The sequence below is a fragment of the Dermacentor albipictus genome, chromosome 1 (genome assembly GCF_038994185.2).
Source record: "Dermacentor albipictus isolate Rhodes 1998 colony chromosome 1, USDA_Dalb.pri_finalv2, whole genome shotgun sequence".
NCBI lineage: Eukaryota > Metazoa > Arthropoda > Arachnida > Ixodida > Ixodidae > Dermacentor > Dermacentor albipictus.
Genome location: NC_091821.1, coordinates 270,629,486 through 270,653,919, shown reverse-complemented (window position 1 = coordinate 270,653,919; position 24,434 = coordinate 270,629,486). Strand labels below are relative to the sequence as shown.

The window sequence follows — 24,434 nt, the reverse complement described above, 5'->3', positions numbered from 1 at the left end:
TGCAGTGGCGGCACCATGCGGCGCGTCGTAGAAGCAGCAGCGGGGGAAAAAAAAAAAGCAGCGCCCGGCGCTCACTCCGGCGGCACCCGCTCAAAGCAGACGACAAGCAGACGACACGGGTGTTTGCTTCAGCGGGCACGCCGTAACCGAACTGCGTAGGTGCGCGCACTCAAGAAAACTGTTTTGTTGTGTGCCCATCAAAAAAAGCAACACGTGTGGCAAATTTCCGCTAATCTTCCTCTTATCGCCAAGCAGCTAGGGCAACTAGTTTTCGCGAGTCTTATAAAAAAGAAAAGGAACGGAAACACATGCACGGCGGCATCCTTCCTAAGCGCACCCCTGTGAGCACTAGAGCGAGAAAGAAGCGGTCGCCCTTTGAGCGATTAGGAACGAGATAGCCATCAGTTTCGCAAGCGCAAAAAGCCGAAAACCGCCCGCCACGGAGCAAGATAGCCCTGGCTACAACCAGAAGCTACGTATCATCTTATAGCTGTCATGGAAAACGCGTTTTATTTTTTACTGTGCTCAAATGGCTGAAGCGTAGCAGCAGTTGCTTTTCGGGCTACAAGCGGTAAAGAAGCGCGCGAGAGTGCCCTCAGTAGAAGTCAGGCGCGCGCGGCCGAACGGGAGCAACACTCGACCGGTTGCCCTGGCAACCGAAACGGCGGTAATTTCTTCCCATGCCGCCAGGTGCCGCCAGCATGAAAATATATCCGCGGGCTTGTGACCTTTTCTGGACGCCGCAAACAGCGGAGTTTCCACTCCTATATTTCTTGCTCTGTGGTCTTGATTCAGAAACGAAATATCTACAGCGCAGATACGGCATATAGCCGAAGTGCACTGCACATAACCAGTTAGTCAGCACAATACACAACCTACTCTTGTTCAACTAGAGATGAATAACTGACAATGGAACATAAGAAAAAAATATGTGGATTCCACGCACTGGTGGGAGTCGATGTAAATGAAGCTTCCTATGCTGTTTGCTTTGACAAAAATTAGCTGTGATGTTGACGGCGAATGCTTAATTTGTTCAGCATTTAGTGCAATACAAGACTGATAGGTTCATGTTAATCATTACCTTGTGTGCGCCACTGCTGTTTGTCTGTGTAGTACACAGAACCCACAGCGAGCCGTGTTTGCTTGAGGCATTGTTGTACGTCATTGTTCATAAACTCAGAGAAAGTTAGAATTGTCCTTGCCTCACATGGCACATCGCATCGTGGCAGAAGTGTTTAACTTTATTTGAATAACGGCGCTGTATGCGGCCGAAACAACAATCGGATTATGACGCATGCCGTAATGACGGACTCCGGATTTATTTTGACCCCCTGGGGTTCTTTAACGTACACATAAATGTAAGTACACGAGCGTTTAAACCATTTAACTGGCAAGATAAGAAAGACCTGACCTAGAATGTTTTTATTGCTTTATTTCTTCTTGATATTCTTCAAATACATAACAAATGAAGTATGAAAGGGTTTCTCTGAAAACTGTGACATACAGCGAGTCAAAACTATTGTTGACCAGCTGATTAGAGATCAATGTACGGTCCAAAATTTGTGTTTGGTACTTGCTTTGACAAGGTAAATGTGTGTTCTTGAGGTCCACCTCAAAAGAGAAAAAAAAAATGGCTTTCTTAAACGAAGGAAAAAATTTTCGCATTAGCAGTAATATGACCATCATGTCTACTAAGACGATACCAACAAGGCCTTCGAGTTTTGTCACCAAAACATCTGCTGCTGCTCATGGTCGACATTTTTGTGATTACCACTGTTGGGCAGGTGCATAAATTAAGGTATATTGAAGGGCACAGACGAATATTTGGTTTTGTATAGTTTTTGCAGTTATTTTTGTAAGGTCAACAATATTGTACAACAGTATTGTAAAGGGTTAAAGCGAGAGCATTACTAGGCTCACTGTGCGACCCCGCCATCACCAGAAAGCCGTGGCAAAAAAAGGGCACACAAATTATGCCATTTTCAATTAACAAGAAAATGACCACCCCTTTCCCTACAGGAAAATGGGGGTAATCGAAGCTTGCCCTGCATGCACCTGACCTTCGTCATGGTTAAGTAGCCCACAGGTAACGGTGCCAGATTGCTTCGGCCTCCCGCTTCCCCAGCTCGGTATCTTCTCGTTGCTGTCGGATCGCCTGGGCTCGGATGGATCGGTGCACCGACGGCGAGCCCTTATACGGGCGAGGTCTCAGTGCCGCTCGTCGAACGCTGCCCATTCCTCGGGGGAACGCACAACGCGTAGCCGTCCCATCCATTTTCAGAGACTGAAGTAAATGGAAACAAAGCCGGCGCGGCACGCTTGATACTCTTTCCTGCCCTTTCCCTACCCAGCGGAAGCAAAACAGCTCTGATTGGTTGCACGCGTGGTGTGAGCGCGCACCTATGCAGATGGAATCCTTGCTAACAACTTACACTCCGGCGCCAGCACAGCTGTCAACTCATCTAACCGCCCTTTCCCGCAGCTGCTCTGCTCTGGGAGCAACTGGGTTTCTTTGCGTGACCACGACAATCTTGTGAGCCAATACAAGCCTCGCTTGAAAAAGAAAAATTGGCCACGGTGAGGATTTGACCTTCTGCAGCCCCACCGCCATTATACAGGGCTAGCATAAATGATTCATTCGTATTGAAAAGGCTATATATTCAAAAGTATTACACATACACACATGAAAAATATATATAAAAAAAGCACAAATCCACAAAGTTTATACGCCCTCTACGAATGTCCAATATGTGTGCCCCTTTGGTGACACGACACATGTACAGACGATAATAGAGCTCATTCCATACATTTTGTAGCATAGTCCTTTCAATTGTCTGCACTGCAGCACTGATGCATTCTTCGAGCTCGACTAAGTTCCCTCTAGTAATTATTGTATGGAACTCTATGGCGCCTAGGGTGCCTCGATGCCAGACTTTTTGAGAGGTGGTGCTGATATCGAAGCACCCTAGTGGTGCCTAGAGTTACTGTATATATGCCACCTTTGGTAGCATATACAGTAACTGTAGCGGTGCCACTGCCGTGCACGGTGCAGTGCAAGCACAGAACACCTGTGCAAGCACATGACGGATAGGGCAGCCTGCCTCGTCGCTTGCCTCAATGTACGTTCTCTACCTAAATACATGGACGATGTGGTGCACAATGTGAACATCAACAGAGGTGATGTACTTTGCCTCACGGAGACGTGGATGATGCCTGATGACAGGAGACAAATCAAGGGATACTCGTTCGTAGGCACCACTCAACGACCTGACAATGTTGCCGCCGGCATCGCCATATGAGCCAAGCCAGGACTTCAACTACGACCCATCCAGCTCAGAGACTGCTTTGTTGCAGATGAAGAGATGTGCACTGTACAGTTAGCCAGTTTGTCACTGTGCAGCTGATTTCATATGACAGTGCCCACTCCAAGTTAGTAAAAAGAGGAGTTGTAACGACTTGTCTAAAGGAAGCTCTAAATAAATCTTGTATCCACAAAGTAGAAAGCAACCAGGTTACGAGGCTGCGCATAGCCAATTTCCATTCTTATTTGGTTTCTAGCGTCTGTGATAAGCTTCTTCAAAAGATCAAACAGGTAAGGGAGGGCATTAACAAAGAAAATCCAGTCGATAGGATGAGAGTACAAGTGATTGCACATTGGCACAGGTGTCCCACAACCTCAAGAAGGTTGCGCAAAGGCGCAATGTTGATCTTGTCTTCAGTGCACCAATGGCCAAGACATGCCCTATGCTGACAAAAGCAAAACCCGAACCATGCAGTGCAGTACTCAGAATGCACTAGAAATGTTGTATATGAGATACCTCTAACTTGCAACCAGGTTTATACAGTACTGGGCAAACAGGACGGTGTTACAGTGAAAGGGCGCGAGGGCACAATTGGGCTGTAAATAACAATGTGGGGGGTCATCTGGCTCACGTTGCAGCTTGGCCTTCTTCTAGAATTTGTAGAGGGATCAAACATATGAATAATAACTAGATTGCCATTGCCAAAGATGCTGCAAACGAATTCTTGAACACTACACACTGTCAAGACAAGTAAAATATGTATTTTTTTCATAAAAGAATATACTCGTATGTCCCAAAAATTGTGCCAGAAATAACTGATATCAATGATTCTATGGTTTTTGTCTATTAATAACTAATGAAAATATCACACAAACTTTAGAACGATATCAGTTCGAAACCAGCAAAGCTGTGCATACCGCTCATATGAAAAATGTAAAGGCTGTGAAATGAACAATTTGAGGACAAATACGTTAATGAAACTTTGTCATTCAAGAACTTTCTTTACATTTTTGTACATATGCAACTGCCAGGGAAAAATCACAATGACACTGTCCTTTGTTCCAATGTATTGCACAGGAACAGCTGTCGCCGGTCGTGTATTGTGAGTAATTGCACCGAAATTATAGTCACAACAGAGAGTATATATAAAAAGCAGGAGTTCTGCAAAATATACAAAAGTGAGTCAAATGAAAGTGAGCCAATGCAAATGTATGACAAATGGGATACTTTATTTAAAAGTAGTCTCCATGAGGGTTTAGACTCAGAAGTCACTTTGACTAAGAAGTCGTGTGATTTCCGTCTCGTAAAACTCCTTGGGTTGCTGCTTCAAAAAGTCTGTAAGTGACTTTTTCACGTCATCGTCCGACACAAATCTGGTTCCCTTGAGCTGTTTTTCGAATTGCTCCAAAATGTGGAAGCCGCAAGGCAGCAGGTCTGGGCTGTGTGGCGGATGTTGCAGTGTTTCCCACTTGAAGTTTGCCAGTTTTTTGTCAACCACATCAGCGACTTGGGGACGGGCATTGTCGTGGAGCAAGATGACGCCATTCGCCAATTTTTCAAGTCGTTTGTTCTTGATTGCGACACGCAGCCAATCCGGCGTTTCACAATATAGGAAACGATTGAGTCTCTCCATGTTTAGCAAATTCGATCAGTAATGGCCCCTGACGATCGAAAAAAGTCAGCAACACCTTTCTGGCGAAAACGACGGCCTCTGCTTTCTTTGGGGGTGGTGAATTCGAATGTTTCCACTGTAAGCATTGCTGTCTTGTTTCAGGCGCATAGTAACAGCACCATGATTCGTGCCGGTCACACTTGCAGACAAGAAGTCGTCATCCTCATTGTGATCCCGGATCAGATGAGTCAAGGCAGTGCCGAACCTCTCCGTCTTCTGGCGGTGGTTAAAAATTTTGGGCATCCATTGCGCACACAATAGCCGATAACCGAGATGTTCATGAATTATGGTGTGAACTGAACCGTGACTGATGTTCACACATTCTGCTAGTTCATCGATACTTATCCTCTGGATCAGCTCATCAAGCTTTGCAGTTGTGTTGGAGGTGATTGTGCGGTGGCTTTGGCCCAGTCTTAGGCCGTCTTTGCAACTTCCACATCCTTCTTTGAACTGTTTGTTCCAACGCTTCACAGTGACCAGTGAAATGCAATGCTCAACGTACGTGGCAGCCATACAGCGACTAATTTATTTTGGGAAATACCTTCAGCAGTCAAAAACCTGACGACACCACGCTGTTCAACTTTTGGAGTGTCCATTATGTCACACAATCGTGTTCAACCCAGTGTATGAAAGCATTAAAGAACATTTATCCCCACACTTGTGTGTCGCGTTTGTAAATGAGAGATGCCTGTGTACTGCGCACAGGCCTCGCAGATAATGAACCGAACCATTATTGTGCGGGGTGGGTTGGCTCACTTTCATTTTACTTGCCCTCGTACCTTATAAATGCGAAGATAGAGCTTGATAAAGGGCAAAAGAGTGTCACTGGGAACAAAGTTCAGTGCACATGTACACAAAACCTTGCAACAAGATATTTATATAGATGTTTATATAGATGTCCAATAAGTTTATGTATATAAGAAAAAGTCACTGTATATAATACGTCAAATAAGGCAAATAAGCATGTTGTGCAATCATAGATTCACAGATCAGAAAATCCTAAGACCCCCCTCTCTCCGCTCCCCCTGATGTAGTGTGTGCGACGGAAGGCAGCACTTGTGTGAGCTTTCCTCTAAGGTCCCTGACTTTTCTCCTTCGCACACACAAGACTGAGCCACCATCGACGGCTCACCCATGCGCCCCCCCCCCCCCCGTCTCTCCCAACGCATTTACTCGCACATACAGTGTGCGACGCGCGGTCACAATGTTATCGCCCTTGGGACTTTATACAGAACATGAGGGCGATGGCGAAGGTAGGAATGCACCTGGAGTATCCATATAATTGCTATTGCAATAATATAGTAAGAGTGTCCAGCAAATGAAGCGTCCCATGGCCCATTACTTTACGCAAAAGGAGTAACAAAATCAAACTTTCACCATGCAACAATTCTCTGTGCCGCAACAATGTCTTTTTTTTTTTTATGAGGCCAGGGCACCGAAATGAAAAAACGCAAAGGAAAGCATGTTGGCCACAATCAAATGCCTACTTTGGGCACCTAATGTGGCTACTGAAGGAATATCAAAGAAAACGTGACACGCTTGGTCCACAGAGAACCATACGCATACTGCCAGGTACCCTACACCGGCGAGATAAGATTTCCCGAAGAAGTTTCGCTTGAGTGAGCATGTTGCAATCTGTTGAGTCCCCACAGTGATAGCAGCTAGTGACCATTGTTTCTTTTTCTCCTATGCTAGCCAGAAAGCGTCCAAAACTCTGCCAGGCGAAAATCCACTAGGCCAGAGAAAAACAAACGCGCACCGAAGTGCGCCGTGCAATGTACGGGGCAACACGAGAAAAAACATGCGCTCTGGCTGGCTCTAGCCCACGGGCAATCAGAACAAGAAAATTGAAGAGGCTCAATGTGTCCTTGCAAATAAAAGTCAAAGTAGAAAAATAAATAAGAACGTAGTTACCTTTGCTGGCTTTAGTGTCTTGACATGGATGCGTTGGCACAGGTCAAAAGAATGTTGATATTCTTTTCTGTGACATGGCGGCACAAATGAACCACCACAATGCTTCGTCTCATTAGACCTCGCTGCGTGCTTTGTCAACTTGTCTGATAGTATGTCGATTTGGCTTGTCTCATTGAATGGTCTTATGTACAACTTTAGAAAAGTAAATGCACCTTTGGCGTCAAATTTTTATAACATTAAACGCACAAAGTTCTGGAATTGAAAATGTAAAGCATCATCATCATAATCATCATCAGCCTGGTTACGCCCACTGCAGGGCAAAGGCCTCTTCCATACTTCTCCAACAACCCCGGTCATGTACTAATTGTGGCCATGTCGTCCCTGCAAACTTCTTAATCTCCTCCGCCCACCTAACTTTCTGCCGCCCCTGCTACGCTTCCCTTCCCTTGGAATCCAGTCCGTAACCCTTAATGACCGTCAGTTAGCTTCTCTCCTCATTACATGTTACATGTCCTGCCCATGCCCATTTCTTGTTCCTGATTTCAACTAAGATGTCATTAACTCGCGTTTGTTCCCTCACCCAATTTGCTCTTTTCTTATCCCTTAACATTACACCCATCATTCTTCTTTCCATAGCTCGTTGCGTCGTCCTCAATTTAAGTAGAACCCTTTTTGTGAGCCTCCAGGTTTCTGCCCCGTAGGTGAGTACTGGTAAGACACAGCTATTATACACTTTTCTCTTGAGGGATAATGGCAGCCTGCTGCTCATGATCTGAGAATGCCTGCCAAACGCACCCCAGCCCATTCTTATTCTTCTGGTTATTTCCGTCTCATGATCCGGATCCGCCGTCACTACCTGCCCTAAGTAGATGTATTCCCTTACCACTTGCAGTGCCTCACTACCTATTGTAAATTGCTGTTCCCTTCCGAGACTGTTAAACATTACTTCAGTTTCCTGCAGAATAATTTTTAGACCCACTCTTCTGCTTTGCCTCTTCAGGTCAGTGAGCATGCATTGCAATTAGTCCCCTGAGTTACTAAGCAAGGCAATATCATCAGCGAATCGCAAGTTACTAAGGTATTCTCCATTAACTTTTATCCCTATTTCATCCCAATCCAGGTCTCTGAATACCTCCTGTAAACATGCTGTGAATAGCATTGGAGAGATCGTATCTCCCTGCCTGACGCCTTTCTTTATTGGGATTTTGTTGCTTTCTTTACGGAGGACTACGGTGGCTGTGGAGCCGCTATAGATATTTTTCAATATTTTTACATATGGCTCGTCTACACCCTGATTCCGTAATGCCTCCATGACTGCTGAGGTTTCGACAGAATCAAATGCTTTCTCGTAATCAATCAACCCTGGCATTGAAGTCGCCCATCAGTATTGTGTATTTTGTTTTCACTCTACCCATCGCCGATTTCACGTCTTCATAGAAGCTTTCGACTTCCTGGTCATCATGACTGGATGTAGGGGCGTAGACCTGTACAACCTTCATTTTGTACCTCTTATTAAGTTTCACAACAAGACCTGCCACCCTCTCGTTAATGCTATAGAATTCCTGTATGTTACCAGCTATATTCTTATTAATCAGGAATCCGACTCCTAGTTCTCGTCTCTCTGCTAAGCCCTGGTAGCACAGGACGTGTCCGCTTTTTAGCACTGTATATGCTTCTTTTGGCCTCCTAACTTCACTGAGCCCTATTATATCGCATTTACTGCCCTCTAATTCCTCCAATAGTACTGCTAGACTTGCCTCACTAGATAACATTCTAGGGTTAAACGTTGCCAGGTTCATATTCCAATGGCGGCCTGTCCGGACAGGCCGCCATTGAAAATGTAAAGAAAGACTTTGGAAATGTCAGTGCACCTTTCACGTGAAAAGTTCACGAGTACTTCATACCCATAAAGTTTCGAAATTGAAATCCATGCACTCCATAGATTCCCCAGCTTCCACGAGATGTCGCGACAAGCCCACTTGCCATCAAAACGCCCTTGAAATTTTGTGCTCAGATGGGGCTCCTTGTGTTATGCGACTCCTGGTGCATGGGTGCTGCTGTGAAATCCAGCCCGAGTTCGCAATGTTCGCGCTGAAGTGTCTTTTCGAATGATTTCCAGAATGATCCTGAATGATTTCCGGTGCCAGGGGTTATTTTGGTCGGCAGTGCATGACAGCACGAAAAAATTTCGGGGGGGGGGGGGGCTGCAGCCCATAAGCTTCGCCCCCCCCCCCCCCCTGGCTACGACCCTGCTGGCTATGCTACTGCAGTGTTCAACACGTCCGAAAACGCAGATTAGGTGCATTTCCTTTGTGGACTAGGGCGAAATGCAACACATTGGTGGAGCAGGAAGGCACTCTAAGAATCTCCCACATAATATACACTGAGGCGAATCGGAACATCATGTCGCAATACAGAAAGTGTTCTCCAGTTTTGCGCTAAGGAACAGGGCTAGCACAGTAACGAGGAATACTGACGCCCGAACAGTTTGGAAGCTGAAAGTTGCTCGGGGCTTTGGTTACAATGAAACCCCTAGATAGTCACTGTCTAGGTTTTGAGTGCACGTGGTATTACTGCACCTTTCCCTCTCTCTTTTTTTTTTTGAGGGGGGAGTGTAGAAAGCTTCGCAAATGCTACAAGTAATAAAAGGAAGTTATTTGTATCTATTATGCGCAGTCACTTATGCTAATGGCTGGCAACGATTCAGCAGTGCTCCAGAATCATTCCTTCCTACCTGGAGCAACTTACTAACCATAAAAGATTCAAATATATATTCTGCTGAGCCATAAAAGCTCGCGTCTCCCTAACGCCATTGCTTGCAAAATACTGACTGGCTGCGTCAAGTTTTCTAATTTAATGTGGCTCCCTGTACCATATCATATGCTGCAGGGCGTGAGCCTGGCCATCCTGCGAGGCGCGGTGCTGTTTGGCCTGGACCCTATGGTGGTCAACGTGCGCCGGTCGCGGCTGACCTACGGCGTTGGGGTGCTCAACCGCTTCGTGCATGGCGTCCACCCGCCATCCAAGCTGGTCGTCAAGGATGGCATCGAGTGGTGTGCCGATGTGTTCGACGCCTTCGTGCTGGCCGACCAATCCGTGGGACAGGGCGATGCCGTGGTGCGCAGTTACACGCCCGCAAAGAGCGGCCAGACGCGCTCCATCATCCACGTGTACTGCAGCGAGCGCGACGACGTGCGTTTCATCACCGATCAAGGCGTCATTCGCTGCGGCACACTCGTGCTCGATCTCTCGGACACGAGGCACACACCACTGCGGCGGCGCGAGATACAGGCACGCATGGTCTTCGGCGAAACCGAGATCAAGGTCAGCGCCCTGGATGTCGCTACGCAGATGTGCGTCCGGGCAGACATCGACTTCCTTAACCAGTGAAATGCACCGACCCACGCCAGCGGCAGCATCGTGTGCACAGACTGACGGTTCACATCTGCGAAACCAAAGCCGCTGCTTTTACTTCACCAAGAGCCACGATGGCAAAAAAACACTTTATTTTTGTGTTTCACTATTGTGGATTAGAACATCGCCAATTCACGACTGCAGGAGCCTGCAATCACGGATGAAGGAAAAATATAGGAGGAAGCATTACATCACGCAGACAGCCTTGGCAAGCGAATGCTCCGTGAAGCCACAGTGGTGGCCCAACACGTGATCTCTTGCGTCAAGATCATGGAGCAAGAATCGAGATTCACTGAGACATCCTGTTCCCAGTAGCTATGCCAGTAGTTTTTATTTGGGGCGCATTTGTTCGGCTGCCCTGCCATGGCTCTGCCTGCAGAGCAGGAACACTAAAACCGATCACACAATTTGACGTGCAATCATATGTTGGGCCACCAGATCGGCGTCACTCGCGTTGCGGTATGCTCCCTCCTATCTTCTTCCTTTCTCCATGCCTGCAATAGCAGACATAAATAGACGGCATTTTGCAGGCAAGGGCCGAGTAGATGCTTGGTAGGGTGCAACCTCAGTTCCATTCTAGCTCAAGCTAGTTTCTCAACATGGAAAGTGAGTGTCAGAAGAACTTAACTTGTTGAGCACTCATGTCCAGCTAGTTTGGGCAGCTCACCAAGAGCAGGAGGCAATTATGTGAGAGTGCATGGTGCAATATCCTGTCACTGGATTTCAGTAAAGTAGCATTCTAGTAGTGCACAAGACTGACAAGTAGCATGACAAAATGTTAGCATCCAATGCTGCAGGACAAACTTATTTGGCACAATGGTGCAGCTTACTAGACTGAACATTTACTCAACATTTAATATGTGATAAAGAGCAAAATGAGTGCACACGGAAGTTTATTTTTAAGCACCAACACAAAAGTACTAAAAGCATGATCTGGCCAATAATCCGTAGCCTTCCACCAGAAACACAGGAAGATCCACGTCAAATATGAGGCAATTCTGTGAAATGTAAATCGTCATCCACCCAAAAGTAATGTGAAGCCCAAAAGAAAATTTTCACCTGGTCTGCAGATCGGACCCAGCACCTTTCTGACTTATAGGTGGATGACAATTTTTCTATTTGTAAAACTTCCTCAATCTTGCAGGCTCCCATTGAATGCAATTATATATATGCCTGCATTGCAGTGAAAACATTCTCAATTGTACAGGGTACAGCCTACATTAATATGAAAATGTCTAGGGGACAACAGTGCTTTGGGATGCAATACAATGAGTACTCTGTACTCATTGTATTGCTAGCAGTTTATGTCAGGTCCCAGTGAAATATGACTTGAGAAAATATCTCTACCATGCAGCTATGATACAGTAAAATACCACCATTTCGTGCTCTCATCTTTACTCTAATGTGCACCTGGCATATACTAAGACAAAATGGACAATTAATTGTGCTAAGAAAACTTACACAGAGCAAACTTACTTAGTCCTGTGCTGCAATGCTTGCTTTGCAGAAGCTTATACAAATTGAATGGTAGACAGCAACATTTATTGCCTTTACAGTATGTTTACATTCACAGCATTTCTTGTCAGAAGCCATGATAAGTCACATTCTTCATGACACAAATCATCCTCATTTCATGTTTCAACACCCTTAAGAACTGTACATAATGTCCACAAGATAAAAAAAAAATCTTTTGTCTTGCCACAGCGGCACATAATAGCGGATGACTACATGGTTCAAGTGTTATGACGAGAAACACACAAAATTTTTGGTCCAGTCAAAACAACGAAAGTGAACCTAATCAAAATCTGGGATGTCATCAAATGTATAGCCTGGATACTTCTTATAAGCATAGTATGCAATGCGTACATGATAAGCACCGGGGATGAACATAAGGGCTCCCAGAACAAGGACTGGCCAGCTGCTGTCATCATACTGAAAAGAAAAAAAGAAACATGTGCAAAAGCAACATGCAATACATTTAAGTACTGTTAGAAATTTTCACTGTAAAACACTTGGATCATTTCTCATGATTTTTCTGCATTGAAATGTATGTAAGAATAAATCTTATGCTGCTGAATAATAATCTATTGCTTCTATGCCTCCATACTTGGCTGTACTAGGCAGCTTTTGTACTTGAAACATGCAAGTAACATGAAATGCATGTAAAGAATGCGATATAATAATTTCAGCACAAGAGCAAGTAACACAGGTTTTTGCAATGGAAATAGGAGTGGATATGCCGGTTTGTGAACCCTAAAAAGCACTTAAGTGACACCACAAAAGGATACAGTGTAACTTGAAATACTAAATTTTTTAGAGATAAAGCTCATTATTTTTCTGGAATCTCATATTCACCAAGAACTAACTTACTGCAATAGTTATAGAATTGCTAAAACTTGTAATGTAGAAGAACTAAATGATTTGTCAGTCACGTGCATTCAATATGCACATGAAATGACTGGCTCATGTGAATGCACATGCCAGTTGGCTCAGTGCAGTGGCTGAAGGTCATAACTACGTATCCTAAAGCTAATTGTGCCCCACTAAATCGGCCCTTCTGTACGTACTTCTCCATATGTGACACAGCTTAAGCCTAGTCCTCTACTGTTGCTTCTCTGAGAACACAGGGGATTCTTCGCTCTCCTCTTATCCCAACGAAATACTCAGTGCACTCAGCTTTTGGCAACACCTTCATAGTGTGTCTGCATGTGTCAGAGGTGTGCAGTACTGTGATCACCACATACAGGTTCCATGACGAAACAGGCCTCCTGCTTCCCATGCAAAGCCATGTTGCGCTTAGCATGCGAACAAGTCACATTAAAAGATTAATAACTGTTGCATTCTTGATGAATTGTCACTTCATATATCGTAACTACTGGGTTGATGCCTATCTAGAGGTGCGAGGGCTTGAACAAAAACAGAATTTTGGGAAAAAACAGTTTCCTGACATTTTTTTTTTTTCAGGGCATAAAGAGAGAAAAAAAAAGGGTTCTAATTTACCCAGTAATATAGAGTACACTGATTATGCCAAAGTTGGATTAATGTCACTTTTCAAGTATAAAAATTTAGGCGGCATACTTCATCCAGCTTGTGTAACATTTTTATTGGTGATGTGCTGTAACTTCATTATTTGTTGCTCACAGAGGCAACCTCTGCATGCTTCACTTATTGTGGATTCTGGATTGTGGACCTTTTCTGGATAAAAAACAACAGGGGGGAAAGTCCTGATAATGCGATCATTCACACTGATCTATAAAAAATGGCTTTGAAGGCTTCTCAGACGCCTTGCCTAGTCTGTCCATAGATGAGATGTCTCGGTTGGTACGCACAAAAGAATTCATCATTTTTATATGAGTACCGACAGACAAGGTTTGTGTTATTTTTTTGTTGGATAGCTGTCAACCCAGGAGCCTTAATTTTTCGAAAATGCAAGACATAGTTATGTTAACTTTATTGCTACCAGTTCGAAGCAGGCACCAAGTGCAGCACAGTTTTGGACGCCGAAAAGCAGACCTTTCATGTCACTGAAACCTAATGTGGTGGCTTCATGGTATTGGACACCACTGAAGCATACGCCCACACTGCCGAAAGATGAGTCCACCAGTACTGGATGGGACAAGAGAGGAAAGTGGGTTCACCTGTGTTTCCAACAGAAGTACAGAATTGGAATGGGAAACCTGGCAGCCTTTGGTGACTTGATCATTGTATAGCCTGTATAACCACCACACTGGGATGACTGGCATGTCATTTAGTTGTTTGTGATACCATGTGACCACCACTTTCAGTGACAAGGATAGTCTCCTTTTTCAAGTGTACATTTTGAACCAGGTCACATAAAATGTTCTGTAATTAATTACTCATGGTGCATCATACTAATTGAGCTTTCGTACCATAATTCAACAACTACCTAAAAAGCATCGAGATCAGGACAAACATTTCATATCAGTGCTTCAGTACTGCTTTAACCTAGTGTAAAGTGCCCACGAGCTGAGAGGTTGGGAGTACTGTGCAGCATTTTCGGGTACTCCCACCTATAGTACTTTGCGAAATTATTCTGCCAGTAGCTGTTCTCAGCAACAAAACAGCTTGGTTTGGCTTTTTGTCTTGTTCTAATAAGGAAAGCCTCCGCAGAATTTTCTTCTTTCCATTGGTTCTCAATCTTCCAAGGTGGTGGGCTGTCTGGCTGCACAACTGAAACTGATGCACTTCTAGCACAAGATTTTGAAGGTGTTGCTTGTGACAAATAATTTCTATCACTAGATTTGATGTCAAGAGGGCAGTTCTGACTGAGAGGTACACTGCAGAATAAGGGTAAAGGGAATTATGCTTCACAAATAGCAAAAAGCTCCAGTAGGAAGCTTGGCAAGGCAGAAAATATGCGCAAAAATGAAATCCTGGTAGAAATGCTGCCTGCACAGGCTTGTCAAGACGTAATGGCTTTCAACATTTGCATGAACTATATTTAACTGTTCCTCATTGAAGGACTATGCTGCAAGCTCAACCTAGACAGTAATAACTTATCTGGCCCCAAAATGACCTAAATGCAAGAAAAAAATTGAAGTTTATTATGTAGCACTTACTGACGGCACTAAGGTTTTGACAAGAAACTCGGAAGGAACAAAATGCTTGTTCTCCATTTCTGCAATTATTCACCAACATACTTCTAATTTTAACAGAATGAATAAAAACAATTTTCAATAAATACTTTACTATATCCTTAACTGGTTTTCAAGTGGGTTGCCAAAGTGAATCTACATACCTTTGACTGCTCGTTTCCCACCGTTTTACATCACTACACTTATTCATTAAAAAGAAGAGATAGTATTTTGTGTCAGAAGATCAACAATAAAAGCAAACATTTGTGTATCTGTGAAAAGAAACTATGCATAAGAGAGGTTGCTGTTAAATTTTCAGCTTTAAAATCAAGGCATGAAGGCTGTAAAAATAATTTATTCTACATATTCCTTTATGAAAGCCAGCAAACTTCCTACAATAATGCTCCAGTTCCTTTAACGCACCTAAAATAAGGAAAAGAGTTGTCATGTTTGGCATTGAGCCATGCATCTGTAGCTATGATGGCATCTTGTCATGCAAGTTCTGCTAACTTTCATATTTTGGAGGGAAGGTAGGTCAGAAAGAATTAGATATAATGAAGAGGCCAGGTGCTTGAGCAAGTATAAGTTATAACTCGGCCAATATCTGCTGCGGAGTGGTGGTCACATGCACTGAAGCATTATCCTGAGTGCCATGCCACACATGATAATCCCGCTGATGCACTAGACGTCAGTAGGGCATCAGTGGCCAACAACACAGGCGAATAAATTTTCATGGAAGTAGAAGTAACATTCCAGTAACCTGTAAACTTGTGCAGGTAATACAAGAGCAGGGCCAACCAATTCACAGAAACATTTGTTTTTGTCAAAGGAAGCGGCAGTCATTCAGTCACCGGGGTTGTTGGAGAAGTATGGGAGAGGCCTTTGCCCTGCAGAGAGCATAACCAGGCTGATGATGATGATGAAGAATACTACATTGGGTACCTCCTGAAGGTGCCCCAAGCATTGCTTTGCTTCTTTTTTTTGCTGTACAGCACTCTTCTATCTGCCACAGTTTTTAATTTTCTCAAGCTAACCCTCACATTTGGGGCATTGACATAATGTCGCTTGACCAAGGGGCAGATAATATGTCTATTTAATTTCCTCTATGTTAAGCCTTTCTTCATACTATTCTTTCTCTAACACAGCATATGTTATATATAGTGACCAGTTTGCCAGGTTCAATTTTAACTGCCATGATTTAGTAGGTGCCGAGATTGCTTGTACAAGATGTATAAGGCATGGCAGACGATCACTACCGTACGAATTGTCCTCCAGGGTCGTTATCAATATGAAAGGGAACAGCGAAATTTTTTCAGATGCCCACAGGGGCTAAACACACGTGCCCTCGATAAAATTGTTCAGTTATACTAAAAGTTCCAGAAGAGTTATGTATGAAGTCCCAAGATTTGAACCTAAGCGTTTTGGGCTATCACTATTTTTAAAAAAAATTTTGCTTTTCCCTTTCATATTGATGACAGCTGTACTTTCCAATTCATACGGACGTCGAAATCTGAAGAACACAGAAGTAAATCAATGCAGCTCATTTTCCTTGTGCTTGGTGCACAGTACACTGGATTATTTGTATTGAAAATACAAATGTTATTTGTTAGAATAAAATCTTCCAGTTTACCCTCTAGAGTTTGTTGACGTACTTCCCTGGAAGGAACTATGTGCATTAAAATTATTTTGACGACCAACATAAAAGGTTCCAGATGTTAAACGAGCTCCTCCAGGTCTCTGACAAATACACGTGAATGAGGCAGGAGGTATATGGAGCAGACACTTTTGGTCTTAAACAACACCACACTAACTGAAACTGCTTTGATACATGTATCTAAAAGGATTTCTTGCACTGTGGTACCCCAATGCATAACAATTGCAACACCACCAGTGAGACGACCGGTGGTGTCACGGTCTCGGTGAACAACCTTATATTGTTTCAGAAAGCTTTGGAGCCCAGATTTGTCTGTTGAACACATGGAGCTAAAGGAGAGTACTGACTCAAAATGTCTTTTACATCACCTAAGTTACGTATTTGTCCGCAACAATTCCAATGAACAATACAAGCCATCTTTTTTACACTTTCTTTTTTTTTTAAGTGTTAGAAACTTTGCTCTTGCTTTCTGATAAGCTAAAATGATAAATAGGCAACGGTAGATTTATATTTTGCTTTTGCATTGCTTGAAAGATACAAATTGAAAGCATATTTAGTTACGTTCCCTTCACAGGGGCAGTGACTGGCTGGTGACCTGCTTTCCCTCTGCCAGGGGATAAAGTAGTATGTTTTGGGGCAGATGACTCCAGTGTACTGGGTGTTGTGTCCATTGCTTCATGAGAAACCTTGGACACTGAAGGCACTCATTCAAGCTGGTTGCTTGAAGGTGCCGTATTCCTTCATAGTGAACTGTCCATAGGGAAGTAGGGAAGTGCACCGCAAGGACAGGAGATGCCGCAGATCCTACAATAGAACCTGCCTGAGGCACCTTGGTTGGCTTTGAGGGCCTTGCTTCGAAAGCAGAGGCCTTTTGAGCAGTCAGTGGCTGCTTGCGGGGGCCAAGAGGCAAGGCCAGATCAGTGAAGCTGTACTAGTAGCCCGTAGACACACGATGCAGTGCTGCCTCCCCCCTATACACCCCTCCCTCTCCCGGGCGAGCTGCATCAGCGTACCTTAAGCTGGAAAACATGGCATGTTTTCAGCATTCTTCTGGAAATGTTAGACTTTGACTTTTCATTGGATTATTGCCTTTTCTTTTATGGAAGCTTCACAAGATCGTGAATTGCGCAGGGGTCCCCTGTGATTGGGGCATTTCATAAATATTTTGTCACAGTTCTCAGATAGATGGGTGATAACTTTCTGCACATTTCACATAAGTCAATTTTCCTCGGCAGGACTATGAGCCATGCCCATACCGCTGACATTCAAAGCATCTTCTTCGGGGCATATATTGGGGACATATGCTCTCACGAGAGAACTTACACATGCCACATTTACTCTTTCTGGAAGACTGGTGCAGGTGAACGCAACAACTATGTGCCTGCATTTTACTGCTTCATTTGCTCTTCAGATGGTTATTCTTCAAACAGCACTGGCACCTTGGTTTCGGAGATTTTCTCGAGTATCGGCATCTGCATCGCTCATCAATTGTTTTTCCAAGGTTACCCCTTGTAAGCTATTCAGGCTACGGTGTGGTGTGACTGTCACATTTTGCTCAGCTATTTCTTTTTCTTTCTGGAGATGTTCACTCTGTGCTTTTACTTGTACTGTGATCAAAAGGTCACCAGATGCGAGATTCTTTGCCTTGTCGTCATCATCATCATCATCAGCCTGGTTACGCCCACTGCAGGGCAAAGGCCTCTCCCATACTTCTCCAACTACCCCGGTCATGTACTAATTGTGGCCATGTTGTCCCTGCAAACTTCTTAATCTCATCCGCCCACCTAACTTTCTGCCCCCCTCTGCTACGCTTCACTTCAATTGGAATCCATTCTGTAACCCTTAATGACCATCGGTTATCTTCCCTCCTCATTATGTGTCCTGCCCATGCCCATTTCTTTTTCTTGATTCCAACTAAGATATCATTAACTCGCGTTTGTTCCCTCACCCAATCAGCTCTTTTCTTATCCCTTAACGTTACACCTATCATTCTTTTTTCCATAGCTCGTTGCGTCATCCTCAATTTAATAGAACCCTTTTTGTAAGCCTCCAGGTTTCTGCCCCATACGTGAGTACTGGTAAGACACAGCTGTTATAAACTTTTCTCTTAAGGGATAATTGCAACCTGCTGTTCATGATCTGAGAATGCCTGCCAAACGCGCCCCAGCACATTCTAATTCTTCTGATTATTTCAGTCTCATGATCCGGATCCGCGGTCACAACCTGTCCTAAGTAGATGTATTCCCTTACCACTTCCAGTGCCTCACTACCTATCGTAAACTCCTGTTCTCTTCCAAGATTGGTAAACATTACTTTAGTTTTCTGCAGATTAATTTTTAGACCCACCCTTTTGCTTTGCCTCTCCAGGTCAGTGAGCATGCATTACAATTGGTACCCTGAGTTACTAAGCAAGCCAATATCATCAGCGAATCGCAAGTTACTAACGTGTTCTCCATTTACTCTTATCCCCAATTCTTCCCAATCCAGGTCTCTGAAAACCTCCTGTAAACACGTTGTGAATAGCATTGGAGAGATAGCGTCCCTGCCTGACGCTTTCTTTAGTGGGATTTTGTTGCTTTCTTTATGGAGGATTACGCTGGCTGTGGAGCCGCTATAGATATCTTTCAGTATTTTTACATACGGCTTGTCTACACCCTGATTCCGTAATGCCTCCATGACTACCGAGATTTCGATTGAATCAAATGCTTTCTCGTAATCAATGAAACCTATATATAAGGGTTGGTTATATATTTCTCTATCGCCTCATTTCTCTATCGCCTGATTGATACTGTGAATATGGTCTATAGTTGAGTAGCCTTTACGGAATCCTGCCTGGTCCTTTGCTTGACAGAAGTCTAAGGTGTTCCTGATTCTATTTGCAATTACCTTAGTAAATACTTTGTAGGCAACGGACAGTAAGCTGATCGGTCTATAATTTTTCAAGTCTTTGGCGTCCTCTTTCTTATGGATTAGGATTATGTTAGCGTTTTTCCGAGATTCCGGTACGCTCGAGGTCATGAGGCATTGCATATATAGGGGGGCCAGTTTCTCAAGCACAATCTGCCCACCATCCTTCAACAAATCTGCTGTCACCTGATCCTCCCCAGCGGCCTTCCCCCTTTGCATAGCTCCCAAGGCTTTCTTTACTTCTTCCGGCGTTACCTGTGGGATTTCGAATTCCTCTAGACTATTCTCTCTTCCATTATCGTCGTGGGTGCCACTGGTACTGTATAAATCTCTATAGGACTCCTCAGCCACTTGAACTATCTCATCCATATTAGTAATGATATTGCCAGCTTTGTCTCTTAACGCATACATCTGGTTCTTGCCAATTCTTAGTTTTTCTTCACTGCTTTTTTATTTTAGGCTTCCTCTGTTCCTGAGAGCATGTTCAGTTCTATCCATATTATACTTCCTTATGTCAGCTGTCTTACGCTTGTTGATTAACTTCGAAAGTTCTGCCAGTTCTATTCTAGCTGTAGGGTTAGAGGCTTTCATACATTGGCGTTTCTTGATCAGATCTTCCGTCTCCTGCGATAGCTTACTGGTATCCTGTCTAATGGAGTTACCACCGACTTCTATTGCACATTCCTTAATGATGCGCACAAGATTGTCGTTCATTGCTTCAACACTAAGGTCCTCTTCCTGAGTTAAAGCCGAATACCTGTTGTGTAGCTTGATCTGGAATTCCTCTATTTTCCCTCTTACCGCTAACTAATTGACCGGCTTCTTATGTACCAGTTTCTTCCTTTCCCTCCTCAGGTCTAGGCTAATTCGAGTTCTTACCATCCTGTGGTCACTGCAGCGCACCTTGCTGAGCACGTCCACATCTTGTATGATGCCAGGGTTAGCGCAGAGTATGAGGTCTATTTCATTTCTAGTCTCGCCGTTCGGGCTCCTCCACGTCCACTTTCGGCTATCCCACTTGCGGAAGAAGGTATTCATTATCCGCATATTATTCTGCTCCGCAAACTCTACTAATAACTCCCCTGCTATTCCTAGTGCCTATGCCATATTCCCCCACTGCCTTGTCTCCAGCCTGCTTCTTGCCTAACTTGGCATTGAAGTCGCCCATCAGTATAGTGTATTTTGTTTTGACTTTACCCATCGCCGATTCCACGTCTTCATAGAAGCTTTCGACTTCCTGGTCATCATGACTGAATGTAGGGGCGTAGACCTGTACAACCTTCATTTTGTACCTCTTATTAAGTTTCACAACAAGACCTGCCACCCTCTCGTTAATGCTATAGAATTCCTTATGTTACCAGCTATATTCTTATTAATCAGGAATCCGACTCCTAGTTCTCGCCTCTCTGCTAAGCCCCGGTAGCACAGGACGTGCCCGCTTTTTAACACTGTATATGCTTCTTTTGGCCTCCTAACTTCACTAAGCCCTATTACATCCCATTTACTGCCCTCTAATTCCTCCAATAGCACTGCTAGACTCGCCTCACCAGATAACGTTCTAGCGTTAAATGTTGCCAGGTTCATGTTCCAATGGCAGCCTGTCCGGAGCCAGGGATTCTTAGCACCCTCTGCTGCGTCACAGGTCTGACCGCCGCCGTGGTCAGTTGCTTCGCAGCTGCTGGGGACGGAGGGCCGGGGTTTGATTGTTGTGTTCATATAGGAGGTTGTGGCCAAGTACTGCACCAGGGTGGCCAATTCTGCTCTGGTGAGGGAGTGCGTTACCGGTTCTGGTCACTGGGATCAGGACACACTCCAGACCTGTTTATGCAATTTTATCAACACGCTGATTTTTCTTTCTTTTTTTTTTTTATCCAGTGGAAAATTGCGCGGCACCGGGATTCGAACCACGGACCTCTTGCAAGCGAGGCGGGTGTTTTACCTCTACGCCACCGTTTCTATAGGCTTCACAATCGTGAAGACAGATTTTATAATGTTAGAGGTTAGTTGTTGTCAGCTGAATGTGTAACTAGGAACTCTGGAAAGGTTTCACAAAATTTTTCTTTACTGAGAACTTTGGTGCAGCCTCTCTTCAGAGACAGATTATTTTTCTTTGAGGATAGAAATGCCACACGTCATGTATGAACTGAGGGCTCCAGATATACCGGCTGAGGCTCACCCTCATGCAAGTTCACCCTTGTCAAAAAAGTGAGGAATTCTTATTGAACAACTAGAAATTATTGAGCAGAAGCTATCTGCTTCATGCATTCTCTCAGGAATGGGTAGTTATATGCATCAACAACCACGGCTCTTCTACAGAAGAATCCTTCCCACTTATCTCCGTGTTTCTCCTTCAGGACTCCAATTGTTACCTTTTATATTTGAAAGGAAAGGAATATTTGACACTTTCAAATAGAGCATTCTTTATCAAATACAAATCATATGCTAAAGACCATTTGATTCATATTTCAAATTTCAAATATTCACACAGACCAACACATGATAGAGATGGAAAACAATAAATAAAAGAACACAGAAGGCACAAAAAGAATCTTTTCTGCCCTGCATTCATAATTAATGGGATGCAGCCTGAACTTTAGACAGTTTTAGCAAATTTTGTGATGTCCCACTGCTTTTGAAACAACAAAGTACACTGTACCAATTAGTTCAATAAAAAAAAACAGCAAAACTCTGGTCTTTGCTCAAAGTACAACTCGTGCCAGGGGCTCCAGAAGTTTACTTTAAGTGTAGCAGCAGGATCCAGGTCTCCACTCACCTACACTAACTTTTTTCTAATTGTGAAACCAAGGCTTAATTTACTATATTATAGGGGGTCGGCCCTCAGGGCTGTAGGGGCACTGCCCTCCACCCACACCCTCTACAATGAAACCTGTGGGGGCACTTGCCTCCACTGGCGCCCCCGGTTCCAGGGCCTCTTTGTAGACATAGCAGTCCATGTCACTTACTTTTGGGTCGAAAAATCCAGCAAAAATGAATGATGCCAAGACAATCAGTGCAGATCCACCAATGAATAGGCAAGTTGCAAGTGCAATGGCTTTCTTGGGAATCCTCGACAGAGTTTTCTGAAACTATTGTTTTGAGATTTGAGTAAAAATGCTTTTTACAATACAGCATGCACTGACAGACCTGGATATCTACGAAGCCATCATCAGTCCGCTGCATGCGCTGGTATTTGACATTGCTGAAGTGCTTCTTCTCATTGTCATACATAGCAGCAGCATCCTTGCGACCCATCCTAAAAAGGGGGCAATGGCGATAATTCAGTTAGACGTTTCGCAAGCAACTTGGCAAGACATTAATATAGCATCTCCACCAAACACTTTGGAAAGCTTGACACAACGTAAGCGAACCTCTCAAGGCACAGTACCGCGGTCTTTTATTTTTGTGCATTACATCTTTGATACATCCCCACCGCCAAGAAAAAAAATAAGCAACATGCGTCTGGTCCCATTGGTGTTATACTGTTGAAGTCATGTCATTCACTGCAGGGCACCTTACTTAGTGCAAAGGGGTTTTTTTGCATAGATACTTTTTTTGAAAGAGCTTACATTTTTGTCTCGTAATTTTCTAAAGAACGTAGCAAGATCAGAAAGAGACAAATTGTTGACAAAAACTGACCCATGCAGACTCAGCGTTGGCACGACGGCGAGTGATATGCACGTCAGACAGCTATGTGACAGCCAGCAGAACAGCGTTGACATGCAAGAAAACAAGTGCGCCGCGTAGCTATGTTCAGCGCAAGCGTTCACTGTCTGGGCCGGCCTACATTGCCACGTGAACAAACAAAGCGAAAACTAACTTACGCCATCGAAAACATGAGCTCTGTTTATTTCATATTTGTGCTCAACAAATGACAGCAGCACATGCGCATGCAAACGAAACTGAAGCATGACAAAATTTACAAGAATGTATTACTTAATTGCTCCTACGACGGCACAAGTTCCTCACATAGATTTAGGTCAGGTGGAGTTTGTATGAATAATAAGGAGAAAGACAGCCTGCTAAAAGCACCACGGATACTACTTTTCACTTCATTAACACTCTTCGATTGATTAAGCACTGCAAGCACTGCTGCAAGCTGCAAATTGCAGCTGTAGCTGCTGGCCATCTGCTGGCTAACTATGGCTACTTAAGGCTATGGCTGAACTAGAGTCTAGCGAATGCCTCCTTTACTAGATGCCTGCCGCGTTGTCCGGTAGCTTGATTCCGGACTCTCTTCCTTTTCTCTCCTCCGCGAAAAGGCAACAAGCGCCTTTCATGGCGTACGCCTGCAACTTGCAATCACGTGCTGCGGCCTCTGAGATTAACATGGCATCTGTCACTGTCTCGGAGGCTTGCGATAACGCTCGCTAACAGACGCCCACGCCGCCCGCCGGCGGATGCGCGGATGCATTCAGCCATCGCTGCCACATCCGCCGCAAGTTAAAAAGGCAACGAGCGCCGCCTTACGGAACTTATGCTGAACTAACGTCAACTAAGGGAACCACCGTTACAATAGGAAAGCGAGGAACGCGGCGGGCATCTAGTAAAGGAGGCATTGGTCTAGCCCATAGAGTTTCCTATAAAAATTGTCTAGCCCACCGTGGCCTGGCCTTATGGTGGTTAGAAGTCGATTCATGCCGCCACCACAGTGGCATGGTGGCGCTGCGGTCAGCATTGCGATGCATTGGAGGTAGGGGCGGTAGGGGCTCGACACTTGACAATAGATTATGCATAATGTCACATCATCATCATCATCATCATCATCAGCCTAGTTACGCCCACTGCAGGGCAAAGGCCTCTCCCATACTTCTCCAACTACCCCGGTCATGTACTAATTGTGGCCATGTTGTCCCTGCAAACGTCTTAATGTCATCCGCACACCTAACTTTCTGCCGCCCCCTGCTACGCTTCCCTTCCCTTGGAATCCAGTCCGTAACCCTTAGTGACCATCGGTTATCTTCCCTCCTCATTACATG

The 24,434-nt window shown here is 44.3% G+C and overlaps 2 protein-coding genes across 12 annotated transcripts in view; one reads left to right on the top strand and one right to left on the bottom strand.

Moving 5' to 3' along the window:
- LOC135916335 (heat shock 70 kDa protein 12A-like) overlaps positions 1–10,408 on the top strand; it is a 184,703-nt gene extending 174,295 nt beyond the window's left edge. For all 5 annotated transcript variants that reach the window (XM_065449681.1, XM_065449672.1, XM_065449690.1 and 2 more), the window contains one exon: positions 9,778–10,408. In XM_065449681.1, coding sequence (XP_065305753.1) covers positions 9,778–10,278 — 501 coding nt within the window. In that variant the 3' untranslated portion in view covers positions 10,279–10,408. The remainder of the gene's footprint in view (positions 1–9,777) is intronic.
- A 1,419-nt stretch (positions 10,409–11,827) lies between these two features.
- On the bottom strand, positions 11,828–23,611 carry LOC135916355 (transmembrane protein 230). Of its 7 annotated transcripts, none has more exons than XM_065449721.1 (5): positions 23,425–23,611; positions 23,025–23,145; positions 22,603–22,711; positions 22,422–22,544; positions 11,828–12,234 (listed from the first exon to the last, which is right to left on the bottom strand). In XM_065449721.1, the coding sequence occupies exons 2-5, from the start codon at positions 23,096–23,098 to the stop codon at positions 12,097–12,099; spliced, it is 444 nt and encodes a 147-aa protein (XP_065305793.1). In that variant the 5' UTR covers positions 23,099–23,145; positions 23,425–23,611; the 3' UTR covers positions 11,828–12,096. The 7 variants fall into 7 exon arrangements, with proteins under 7 accessions (XP_065305793.1, XP_065305816.1, XP_065305799.1 ...); XM_065449744.1 differs by having other exon boundaries at positions 23,095–23,145; positions 23,425–23,608; XM_065449727.1 differs by lacking the exon at positions 23,425–23,611 and adding an exon at positions 23,280–23,338 and having other exon boundaries at positions 23,095–23,145.
- Positions 23,612–24,434: the final 823 nt, after the last annotated feature.

Bases quoted from the DNA above. Each gene is read 5' to 3' on its own strand.
- LOC135916355 (XM_065449721.1), bottom strand. From the start codon at position 23,098: ATGGGTCAGTTTTTGTCAACAATTTGTCTCTTTCTGATCTTGCTACGT. The intron at 22,712-23,024 runs GTAAGCTCTTTC...CCCCCTTTTTAG, and splicing joins GAAAATTACGAGACAAAAAT to GATGGGTCGCAAGGATGCTG. The intron at 12,235-22,421 runs GTAAGTGACATG...TTTTCTTTTCAG, and splicing joins CTGGATTTTTCGACCCAAAA to TATGATGACAGCAGCTGGCC.